Source organism: Schistocerca gregaria, chromosome 4 (genome assembly GCF_023897955.1).
Source record: "Schistocerca gregaria isolate iqSchGreg1 chromosome 4, iqSchGreg1.2, whole genome shotgun sequence".
Classification (NCBI taxonomy): Eukaryota; Metazoa; Arthropoda; class Insecta; order Orthoptera; family Acrididae; genus Schistocerca; species Schistocerca gregaria.
The window spans coordinates 384,110,712-384,123,281 of record NC_064923.1 but is presented as its reverse complement, the minus strand read 5'-3'; the positions used below and the strand labels follow the sequence as shown (position 1 = coordinate 384,123,281).

General features: G+C 43.5%; 1 protein-coding gene across 1 annotated transcript in view; it reads right to left on the bottom strand.

Annotated features, from left to right (window-relative positions):
- The window catches only part of LOC126267423 (nephrin-like), a 1,327,372-nt gene that overhangs the window by 171,334 nt on the left and 1,143,468 nt on the right, over nt 1-12,570 (bottom strand). Inside the window, exon 11 of the mRNA XM_049972675.1 lies at nt 5,950-6,246. Within this exon, the coding sequence (XP_049828632.1) occupies nt 5,950-6,246 (297 nt within the window). The remainder of the gene's footprint in view (nt 1-5,949; nt 6,247-12,570) is intronic.

Sequence of the window (12,570 nt, the reverse complement as noted above, 5' to 3'; positions counted from 1 at the left end):
AAGGTTTGTTTGTTCTGTGTGAGAGCAAATATACTTCTGAGACTACTTTCCTAACACCTTTAGCTACCAGTAGCAATCTGCAACTCTGTCCTTCCCATCTGTCATAGCTGAAAACAATGGACATTTTACATTAACTGTACTATTAATCCTTCAGACATATTCAATGTCAGTTTACGTGCCATCAACTGATCTATGGCTCGACATTGTAAATGGATTGCTGCTACTGACTGGTTCCCTGTCGAAATAAAACAGAGAGAAGATGAAGATTACTAATGGTTAATTATGCAATTTTGAGTAACGCTAAATTTGGAGTCTCAAGTGTTAGAAGTTTCTTGATAGGGAAGTGTGTTGTGTAGGAAAATCGAGAATTCAGATTCACGGCAAACTGAGCTCAGTAGTTTCACCCTTGCATTGGCACTATATAAAACATTACTATGCTCTGATTGCAGCACTGTAGTCAGATTTGAACGCTTTCCCCGCGTTGCAAATAGGTGCTTATGACGGTTTATGCTTGTAAATAAAAGGAGGATAGAACACAGTAGACTTGAACAACAATGAAACCTGACGTTAAGTTTTATAGTTTGTAATCGAATAAATTGTTCACAGTCACACTTTCTCACTCAATAGATGCTATGACTAGCTGAATGAGCGTTTGTAATGCGAGGCACCAATTTTGTTACCTACTTTACTGTCCAACGTGCATAGAACTGCGTACCTGAAATTGTTCGATGAGAACGTCATAAGATGTTAAACTACATGCATAAATCTAAATACATTAAAGTTAGAAAATTGTGTGTCATTGGTACACAGAAGTCTGAGAGCCACTACCCACGGAGAAATTTTAGGACACGTAGTGTACACTACAGAGAATCTTGGTCAAGAAGACAAACCGCTTAATAGAAAGGAATTTCATAGAGAGATTTTTTTGAGATTGTTACAGGTAATAAATTTTCATTCGTCGCTTCGGTCTGCACATAAGAATCGTACTTTAACGAGTGGCGTACTGTTGTACGGTGATAACAGCCGCAAATGCTTGCGCAGTTTTCATTCTATACAAATAGAAATTCACCTCTGTAATACTTGTGACCGTACCTTAAATTGACTATTCGCGATGCAGTGTTTATTTTAACGGATGTACAGCTAAATGCAGAAATAGGACTTCTTTTTAATTTGTGATACATTCCTGCGGGACCAAACTGCTGAGGTTTACACATAACCTACTTCAAACTAACTTTTGCTAAGCAGAACACGCACACCCTAGGGAGGACTCGAACTTCAGACTGGGGGAGCCGTGCGAACCGTGGCAAGGAGCCTCAGAACGCGCGGCTACCCCGCACGGGGAATACGACTTCATTTAAGATACTTTCCACCCCTACGGAGTTCGCGCCATCAGAAACAAATTTGGACATGAATGACTATATACAGAATTAGACAGATACATGGAAACAACAAAAGGGAAACGCAGTGCCATACGGTGTAGGAAACATGCTGGCATTCGGTACAGCTTTCAGTCACCTCGGAGTGCATAAATATAAGTACTGTATGGTTTTCATGGGAATCTTACGCAATTATTTCTCCAAAGTAGTGTCAAGCTCGGATAAAGATTGTGAAGGTGGTTAGTGATCATGTACATTTCTCTCCACAGAAGAATCACATAGGCTTAATGATATTGACATTTGGTGACTGCAGTGGTTTGTGAATATTCAGCTATATGTCTTCACGGTCACTTAACCAGTCTGAGATCAAGCGAGCTATATGAATAGGCACCATATCTTGTTGGAACGCAGCATCGCCATTGCGGAACATACACTGTACCATCGGATCGACCTGATCAGTTAAAATGGTCACATAAACCCTGGCAGCAATGGGATTTTGTAGAGTAACGCTGGGCTTCATGGAATGCCACCATATGCCTGCGTACTTCATCACCGAACCTTCACGATGCCTCAGGCTTGGGACGCAAACTATATATGAAGCTGACACATTTTACTACAAATCTCATCCTACCAAATGACTTTCCTTCATGGCTCCATATTCGCGATTTCATGGCTTTGGCAACACGTTTTCCTGTTACAAAATTCACGTAATGGATGAGTGGTTTTGCAATTCCACCTCGCACTGCAGTTCCTCGCTTACGGAACTCTATTCGTGTTCTTTTAGCACTGGCGGGGTTCCGGATTGTGACGTTAAGATCTGCAGTGATTTTCGCAGCTGTCGTCCTCTTCTTTTTCACTACAATCCTGTTCAGTGAGAGTCTAGCACGATCACTCAACACATACGGACGTTCACGTTGCGACTTAGTAGATGATGTTCTTCCGCTTTCGCTGTATGTGATACAAGTCTTCAACATGGTGTCTTGCTAAACACCAAAATTTTCGGCTATCTCCGTTACAATAGAAGTCACCAAACGAGCACCGTTAATTATCTCGGACACAATTCACTCACAACAACATAAAACACTGTTCTGCTGCTACTGACATTTACAACGTACCGAGGAAACTGCGCTGGTGCCGTTCATGGTCATATACAACAAAGCAACCCGCAGGCTGGCTAGAATCTGTATTTATGTTCAAGCTCGCATTTCTCGGAGTGGTTTCATATTTCTGTCAAACCCTGTACAAACAGTACTTAAGAATCCCAATTGATTTTCTATTAATCTTCGCCATTCGTTTTATTTTATATAAATGTTTCGAATGCCATGGCATTAGACTAAAAATAATTTTGTTCATATTGTGTCCAGCAGCGGAGTCTGAGACTTTATCAATCTACTTACTCCATTAAAAAAAAGGGATTGAAACGGCTCTCAGCACTATGGGTCTTAACTTCTCAGGTCATCAGTCCCCAAGAACTTAGAACTACTTAAACCTAACTAACCTAAGGACATAACACACATCCATGCCCGAGGCAGAATTCGAACCTGCGAACTAGCGATCGCACGGTTCCAGACTATAGCACCTAGAACCGCTCGGCCACTATGGCCTTCATTTTAGAGTCAGTTTTACTGCCTATCATACTGCAACGTAGTCCGAGACATCAACCCCTTGCACTATACAGTGTTTTAATAGACTGCCTCAGTACTAAACTCTTCTGTCAGGGGCACTTTCTGTAGATACAAGTATTGTGAGGTAGTCGCCAGTATGAACCTCTGTGCAGCTACATGGAATTTAAATTAATGATTTGGGGCAAAAGGAATACATAGGAAATGCGATAGGAAAGAGACAGGAAGGAGATAATTACTTCCTGCCGGAGTTCTTTGTGCGGCTGCACGTCATTATTTCCTTCCAGTCTCTTTCGTCTAGAAACAGTTCTACTGGGAGTTTGTTACTTGCGTTACTGGAATTTGTACCTACTTTGAATGTCTGAGACGCTAAGAGAAAATTTTGAATAGCTTATTATTTGCACGCAGTCTTGGGTGAGAGTAGCTGTGCCACTGGAAGACGTGCCTGTTTTGCCATCGCTGCTTGGCAACGAGGAGCGAAAGACTTCAATTGGTATAGCAATAGTGGAAATGTAGGCGTAAAGTTAAGTGAACCTTTGTTTAAATAAAATGATTTCCGTCTGAATATTGCGAAGCAGAGAAGAAAGAATCGATTAATGTTTTAAAATATAATGACATGTAGTGATTTAGAAAAGCATATGGAGTCGAAAGAAGGTAATATTTTTATATACTTGTATTTCAGTCGCGCATGGCTTGAAACCATTTTTGAATGAGACATCAATATTAGGGAAAATTAGATTTTTCATTAAGGACTGTGAAAAATTTCACTGTAAGGTTTCTTACATGTTTATTATTCGTCTAAAATTTGTGATAGTACAAGTGTGATATCATGTTGCCCCTTACCAATAATAATGAATTTTGTAAGACGAATTTCTTGCAAGTAAAAATACAACAGATATTATAGAAACAGTTTTTAAAGAAGTATTTCACGTAAGAGCATTGTCCACATCCTAAATCCAAGTCTATTTTATTTAAAGAGTGTCTCACTGATTGAAGCGTATAAAATAGTTTCCTTGCTGTCTGGAGCATTGCACTAAGCTCTCTGCAACTACAGTTAGAAATCTGCACCTGGCGGCAGAGAGCAGCGAGCACCGTGATTCCAAGCTATTACATTACAGGTGAGATTTGTCCATTTCAGGATGAATTTGCTACGAAAATCAGGAACGCATAGGGACCATTTAATGAACAACATTTTTAGGCAGATCACTAACCCACAGGGAACAATCCGTAAAATTAAACAGATTAAGGGTAAAGTTACAGATTTAATCAGTTTGCACATTATTAGAAAGATTATAAAAGAGGACTAATCCTTGTAATATTCTCGCAGACTGATATATTTGTTTCCTCTCGGAGTTGGAAATGCTCAAAGCCACATAGTTAATCAAAAGCAAAGTTAAAACCAGCCAACTAAGTCATTATGAGTTCAAAATCAAACATTCATTTCCATTCCCTTCACCCCAAAACATTCATGTATGCCGACATAAAAGTTTCCTGGGTTCGGTAGCGCGTCATAATCTGAAAACTACTGCTGCTGGAGAAAAACCAACGTTTCGGCCACGATTTTTGCGGCCTTCTTCTGTGTCTAATGGTGCGTTCTACCTATGCAGTGTCCTTTATATTTTGTTGTTAGTGTTCCCTGCGCATGCCATTACGTCATAAATTTCAAAAAGGCAGTTAGTTTCATTGGTCACTTAAATTAAAAAGAAGAGGGAACTTAATTTTTATGGGTTATTTTGGTGGAGGGAAACGTGACCTCTATTGTTCATTGGCTCTTTTGTTATGTATCATGACTGGTGGCCACCGCCGAATGAGAAGTTTGCTGCTGTTTACCAACTGCTGGACGTCGGCCGCGCGGCGGCAGTTACTCGCCGGTAGTGCTCGTCCAAACTGCAGCCAACAGTGGGCTTACCTTACGTGAAAAACGTTACTGACCGAATAGGCAAACACCCTTTGCCGCGATGGGGTGCAGCCTGTCTTCTATAGTGGTCGTAGGAATCCAGGACGTGCTATGCTCCACTAAGGGCAAGGTGGATGCATTACACACTACAGGTGTTTACAAGGTGGAATGCGAATGTGGAGAGGAATACATGGGCGATACTGGTAGGCCAATAACAACCCGCATTCGGGAACACGAGCGTTATATTCGTACAGGGCAACACAACAAATCCGTAGTGGCCGAACATCAGCAAGACTGTGGAAAAGAAATAAAATTCAGCGAAGCCAAGCAGTCAATTATGACGAAACGCTAAGTCAGAGAGGTCATCGAAATACTTAAACACCCTAACAACATTAACAGGGAGGATGGACTCAGGCTTGGCTCATCTTGGCTGCCAGCAATCAGAGCCCAACAGACCGCACTGCCAACACGAGGTACGAGCACCACCGGCGAGTAACTGCCGGCGCGCGGCCGACGTCCAGCAGTTGGTAAACAGCAGCAAACTTCTCATTCGAGGGTGGCCACCAATCATGGCACATAACACAAGAGCCAATAGACAACATAGGTCACGTTCTCCCTCCACCACAATAACCTATTAAAATAAAGTTCCCTCTGCTTTTTAATTTAAGTGACCAATGAAACAAACTACCTTTTTAAAATTTATGATGTAATGGCATGCTCAGTGAACACTAACAACAAAATATAAAGGACCCTGCATAGCTATTACGCACCATTAGACCAGGTAGAAGGCCAGTGCAATCGTGGCCTGAATGTTGGTTTCTCTCCAGCAGCAGTAGTTTTTACATTATGACGCGTTACCAAACCCAGAAAACTTTTATGTCGACTGACTCTGGCCGCGGAAGCCTGCGCATTTATATTCATATATGTGTCTCAGCTGCTTCAACAGGCACCCTTCACACCTGTAAAGCGGGGAATTTGAAACAAACACAAACTTTTTGGATAGTTTGCAAGGACTAAACAGCACTAGCTACCGGACACTGTCTCCAGGTCGCACCTGTTCGGAGCTCGGCAGCCTTGAGCGTGTAGGCGTCGAGCGCGACGGGCATGGAGCGGCCGCGGCTGTTGAAGGCGGTGACGGTGAGGCGCAGCGCCTGGCCGGCGCGCAGGCCCGCCACGCCGAAGGAGGGCCAGCGGGAGGTGACGTTAGACAGCAGCCGGCCGGTCGACACCTCCTCCACCAGCAGCTCGAACCGCTGCGGCCGGCCGCCGTCGAAGCCCTCCAGGCACTCCAGCTGCAGCGACGTCGACGTCTGGTTCACCAGCGTGCAGTTGCTCGCTGGGTCAGGCTTACCTGTCACAAGTGACGCAGCGTTAAGTGCGGAACAGCACAGTACCACTCCATTACTGCAATCACTGCGATGTGGGACTTAGGTTCTCTCTGTGGTTGTTACTGTTTACTTGCTTATATCTCTCCGGCTCCGGCTCTCTCCCTACTACTGTGATTCTTAGAAACAAAGCGATTTGTTAACTAGACCTGTTCAGTTAGAAATGGGAGTACACTGACGGTGATTTCAATTTGCCATACAAGTCCACAATTGCTTCGTGTACACTGGCCACTCATTAGTTCATGTGCTACAAAATTATACAGGAATGCATGTCTCCTAAAAGCAGCTAGAAACTGAAAGACATCAACTAGTTTCAACATACTTTCTATTAAAGAACAATTAAAATAATACCTGAGGAAAAGTGATCATGCTCTCCCTAATTTGTAAGAACAACTAAGAAAATATTATATGTGTGACGTGTGTTTGTAACACACAGAGAGAGAGAGAGTTTACAGCATATGATAAATTACCTGATTTGTCATACGATAAACGATAAACACGCGCTATAAAACAACAAAAATATGAAACACACATGTACAGCAAAGAGCAATATATCACTTACGAAGGAACGAAAGTAAGTACCACCGAAACTCCAAAATATAGCTCCGACAATGTTTACTTTACGTACATAAAAAATCACCACTCCGTCTTCAGGCCACGAGCGGCCTACCGAGACCATCAGACCGCCGTATCATCCTCAGTGGAGGATACCAGTGTATCTACTGCCGCAAGGCCGTTGCCACTTCACGTAAATCATCCTCAGTATTCATATCCTGTACAGAAAAAAAAATTATTTCCTAATGTCTCTTAAAGAAGCTGTCAGAAGCCTATTTCATATAGCAAGTAAATAGTACGAAATCTGTTCTCACGTAAAGGAAATTTTTCATAGTCGCAGGTTCTTAGGCACTCAGTTGTTGCTATTGACTACTGGTCGGAATGTGGCAGGGCAAGCGAGGATAAAACAGACAGAATGGATAATGAATTGTACAACGTGAGACGTTAATAATAACGTTCCTTAAAATATTGATGACAAGATTCTAACACTACGAACATGTCTAGAATTCGTTTTCCAAAATTTGGCCATTAATTTCAACACATGACTGAGGAGCAGAGCAGTTTAAATAAACGATACCTTAACTTCACGTGGACAAGCAGGCCAATTTGAGCAACATGTAGTCTCATACGGAACGATTAATCATGAGAAGAATATTGAACTGAGGTTCACAGAAGCTGCATGCAACACACTGATCTATCTGAACACATGCTGCTGATTAACTAAAGAGGGCACTTAAACACCAGCGGTAGTTATTTACTTTGGAGGAGATTATCTAGAGACGTTAAATGAAAAAGTCCCTGATCCTGAAGAATCTGTTAACAAAATGTACATGGACGTCATAAGAGATAATATCAGAAACCGAAGTCTCCCTTTGCGTTGTGCCTTTCTAGCGGAGTAAGAGCGAATATATAAAAAACTGCATTAAGCACTCGGCTGCAAAGAGCACGTTAAGTGTAGATTTTTAAAAATAAAGTAATTAATTAATAAAAAGACATATGGGGGTCTGTTGTTTCTAGGGATCAAAATGAAATCTTTGTTTCTAACATAATGTATTTTTTATGAATACTTTCATATATGTAATATATTTAAAAATTCATTATGTGAAATGTGGTATTCGTCGTCAAGCTGTAATATATACTCTATTTTCTCTACGAACAGCTGATACCTGTCAGTCGAGCTATGAAGTTCCTCAATTAAGAAAGCTGCAAATCGTAGTGCCACTACGAACGTTTTTCAACGGGACTGCACATCGAGACACATTGTGGGGACTATGAATATAGATTTCGAACAAGGGAATGTGCATTTTACAGAGCATTATAGTCTACGTCTATGTCTGTGTCTACGTGACTACTCTGCTATTCACAATAAAGTTTCTGGCAGAGGGTTCAATGTGCCACCTTAAAGTTGTGTCTCTACCGTTCCACTCTAAACCGGCGGGATGTAAAAACGAGAACTTAAATTTTTCTGTGCAGGCCCTGCTTTCGCTTATTTTATCATGATGATCGTTTGTCCCTATGTAAGTGGGCGCCAACAGAATATTTTCGCAATCGGAGGAGGAAACTAGTGATAGAAATTTCATCAGAAGATCCCGTCGCTTTGTTTCAATGATTCTCACTTCAATTCAGGTATCGTGTCAGTGGCACTATCTCCCCTATTACGCAATAATAGAAAACGAGCCACCTTTCTTTGAACTTTTTCGAAGTCATCCGTAAGTCCCACCTGATGCAGAACCCACACCGCGTAGCTGTACTCCAGATTAGGGCGGACAAGCGTGGTTTAAGCAATCACTTTAGATGACCTGTTGCACGTTCTAAGTGTTCTGCCAATGAATCGCAGTCTTTCGTTTGCTCTACATCTACATCTACATGACTACTCTGCAATTCACATTTAAGTGCTTGGCAGAGGGTTCATCGAACCACAATCATACTATCTCTCTACTATTCCACTCCCGAACAGCGAGCGGGAAAAACGAACACCTAAACCTTTCTGTTCGAGCTCTGATTTCTCTTATTTTATTTTGATGATCATTCCTACCTATGTAGGTTGGGCTCAACAAAATATTTTCGCATTCGGAAGAGAAAGTTGGTGACTGAAATTTCGTAAAAAGGTCTCGCCGCGACGAAAAACGACTATGCTGTAATGACTTCCATCCCAGCTCGTGTATCATATCTGCCACACTCTCTCCTCTATAACGCGATAATACAAAACGAGCTGCCCTTCTTTGCACCGTCTCGATGTCCTCCGTCAATCCCACCTGGTAAGGATCCCACACCGCGCAGCAATATTCTAACAGAGGACGAACGAGTGTAGTGTAAGCTGTCTCCTTAGTGGACTTGTTGCATCTTCTAAGTGTCCTGCCAATGAAACGCAAACTTTGGCTCGCCTTCCCGACAATATTATCTATGTGGTCCTTCCAACTGAAGTTGTTCGTAATTTTAACACCCAGGTACTTAGTTGAATTGACAGCCTTGAGAATTGTACTATTTATCGGATAATCGAATTCCAACGGATTTCTTTTGGAACTCATGTGGATCATCTCACACTTTTCGTTATTTGGCGTCAACTGCCACCTGACACACCATACAGCAATCTTTTCTAAATCGCTTTGCAGCTGATACTGGTCTTCGGATGACCTTACTAGACGGTAAATTACAGCATCATCTGCGAACAGTCTAAGAGAACTGCTCAGATTGTCACCCAGGTCATTTATATAGATCAGGAACAGTAGAGGTCCCAGGACGCTTCCCTGGGGAACACCTGATATCACTTCAGTTTTACTCGATGATTTGCTGTCTATTACTACGAACTGCGACCTTCCTGACAGGAAATCACGAATCCAGTCGCACAACTGAGACGATACCCCATAGCTCCGCAGCTTGATTAGAAGTCGCTTGTGAGGAACGGTGTCAAAAGCTTTCCGGAAATCTACGAATACGGAATCAACTTGAGATCCCCTGTCGATAGCGGCCATTACTTCGTGCGAATAAAGAGCTAGCTGCGTTGCACAAGAGCGATGTTTTCTGAAGCCATGCTGATTACGTGTCAATAGATCGTTGCCTTCGAGGTGATTCATGCTGTTTGAATACAGTATATGCTCCAAAACCCTACTGCAAACCGACGTCAGTGATATAGGTCTGTAGTTAAATGGATTACTCCTACTACCCTTCTTGAACACTGGTGCGACCTGCGCAATTTTCCAATCTGTAGGTACAGATCTATGGGTGAGTGAGCGGTTGTATATGAGTGCTAAGTAGGGAGCTATAGTATCAGCGTAATCTGAAAGGAACCTAATCGGTATACAATCGGGACCTGAAGACTTGCCCGTATCAAGCGATATGAGTTGCTTCGCAACCCCTAAGGTATCTACTTCTAAGAAACTCATGCTAGCAGATGTTCGTGTTTCAAATTCTGGAATATTCCATTCGTCTTCCCTGGTGAAGGAATTTCGGAAAACTGCGTTCAATAACTCCGCTTTAGCGGCACAGTCGTCGATAACAGTACCATCGGCACTGCGCAGCGAAGGTATTGACTGCGTCTAGCCGCTTGTGTACTTTACATACGACCAGAATTTCTTCAGATTTTCTACCAATTTTCGAGACAATGTTTCGTTGTGGAACCCATTAAAGGCATCTCGCATCGAAGTACGTGCCAAATTTCGCGCGTCTGTAAATTTTAGCCCATCTTCAGGATTTCGCGTTCTTCTGAACTTCGCATGCTTTTTCCGTTGCCTCTGCAACAGCGTTCGGACCTCTTTTGTGTACCACGGGGGATCCGTTCCATCTCTTACCAATTTATGAGGTATGAATATCTCAATTGCTGTTGCTACTATATCTTTGAATATGAGCCACATCTCGTCTACATTCGCATAGTCAGTTCGGAAGGAATGGAAATTGTCTTTTAGGAAGGCTTCTAGTGGCACTTTATCCGCTTTTTTAAATAAAATTATTTTGCGTTTGTTTCTGATGGATTTGGAAGAAATGGTATTGAGCCTAGCTACAATGACCTTGTGATCACTAATCCCTGTATCAGTCATGATGCTCTCTATCAGCTCTGGATTGTTTGTGGCCAAGAGGTCAAGTGTGTTTTCGCAACCATTTACAATTCGCGTGGGTTCGTGGATTAACTGCTCGAAATAATTTTCGGAGAATGCATTTAGGACTATCTCGGAAGACGTTTTCTGCCTACCACCGGTTTTGAACAAGTATTTTTGCCAACATACCGAGGGTAGGTTGGAGTCCCCACCAACTATAACCGTATGAGTGGGGTATTTATTTGTTACGAGACTCAAACTTTCTCTGAACTGTTCCCCAACTGTATCATCGGAGTCTGGGGGTCGGTAGAAGGAGCCAATTATTAACTTAATTCGGCTGTTAAGTATAGCCTCCACCCACACCAATTCGCACGGAGTATCTACTTCGACTTCACTACAAGATAAACCACTACTGACAGACACAAACACTCCACCACCAATTCTGCCTAATCTATCTTTCCTGGACACCGTCTGAGACTTCGTAAAAATTTCTGCAGAACTTATTTCAGGCTTTAGCTAGCTTTCTGTACCTATAACCATATCAGCTTCCGTGCTTTCTATTAGCGCTTGAAGGTCAGGGACTTTTCCAGCGCAACTACAACAATTTACAACTAAAATTCCGAATGTTCCTTGATCCAAGCACGTCCTGTAATTGCCAAGCATCCTTTGACATTGCAGCCCATCCCGCACTTTCCCGAGGCCTTCTAACCTAAAAAACTGCCCAGTCCACGCCACACAGCCTCCGCTACCCGTGTAGCCGCCAGCTGAGTGTAGTGAACTCCTGACCTATTCAGCGGAACCCGAAACCCCACCACCCCATGGCGCTAGCCTAGGAATCTGCAGCCAATACGGTCGCAAAACCGTCTGAGCCTCTGATTCAGACCCTCCACCCGGCTCTGCACCAAAGGTCCGCAGTCGGTTCTGTCAACGATGCTGCAGATGGTGAGCTCTGCCTTCATCTCGTAAGCAAGACCGGCAGCCTTCACCAAATCAGATAGCCGCTGGAATCCAGAGAGAATTTCCTCAGATCCAAAGCGACACACGTCATTAGTGCCGACATGTGCCACCACCTGCAGCTGGCTGCACCCTGTGCTCTTCATGGCATCCGGAAGGACCCTTTCCACATCAGGAATGACTCCTCCCGGAATGCACATGGAGTGCACACTGGATTTCTACCCCTCCTTAGCCGCCGTATCCCTAAGGGGCCCCATTACGCGCCTAACATTGGAGCTCCCAACTACCAGTAAGCCCACCCTCTGCGATTGCCCGGACCTTGAAGGCTGAGAATGATCCTCTGAAACAGGGCAGGCGGCTTCATCTGGCTCAGCCAGAGACAGTGCCTGAAACCGGTTTGTTAGACGCACCGGGGAGGCTTTCTGATCAGCCTCCGGGGACGCCTTTCGCTGCCTGCCACGCCTTGGAACGACCTCCCAATCAACCACAGGCGAGGGCTCAGCCCCACTGCGGGCAGCAACCGGGGCAACCACAGCGGCAGACCGATCTGGGGACAGACGGGACGAGGTTGACATCCCCGTGATACCCGAGTCCGGCTCGCCACAGTGGTGCCCATTGGCAACAGCCTCAAGCTGCGCGACGGAAGTCAGCGCCGATTGTAGCTGTGCTACCCACAACATGATCTATGTGATCGTTCCACTTTAGCTTATTTGTATTTGTAATCCCTAAGTATTTAGTTGAATTTACACT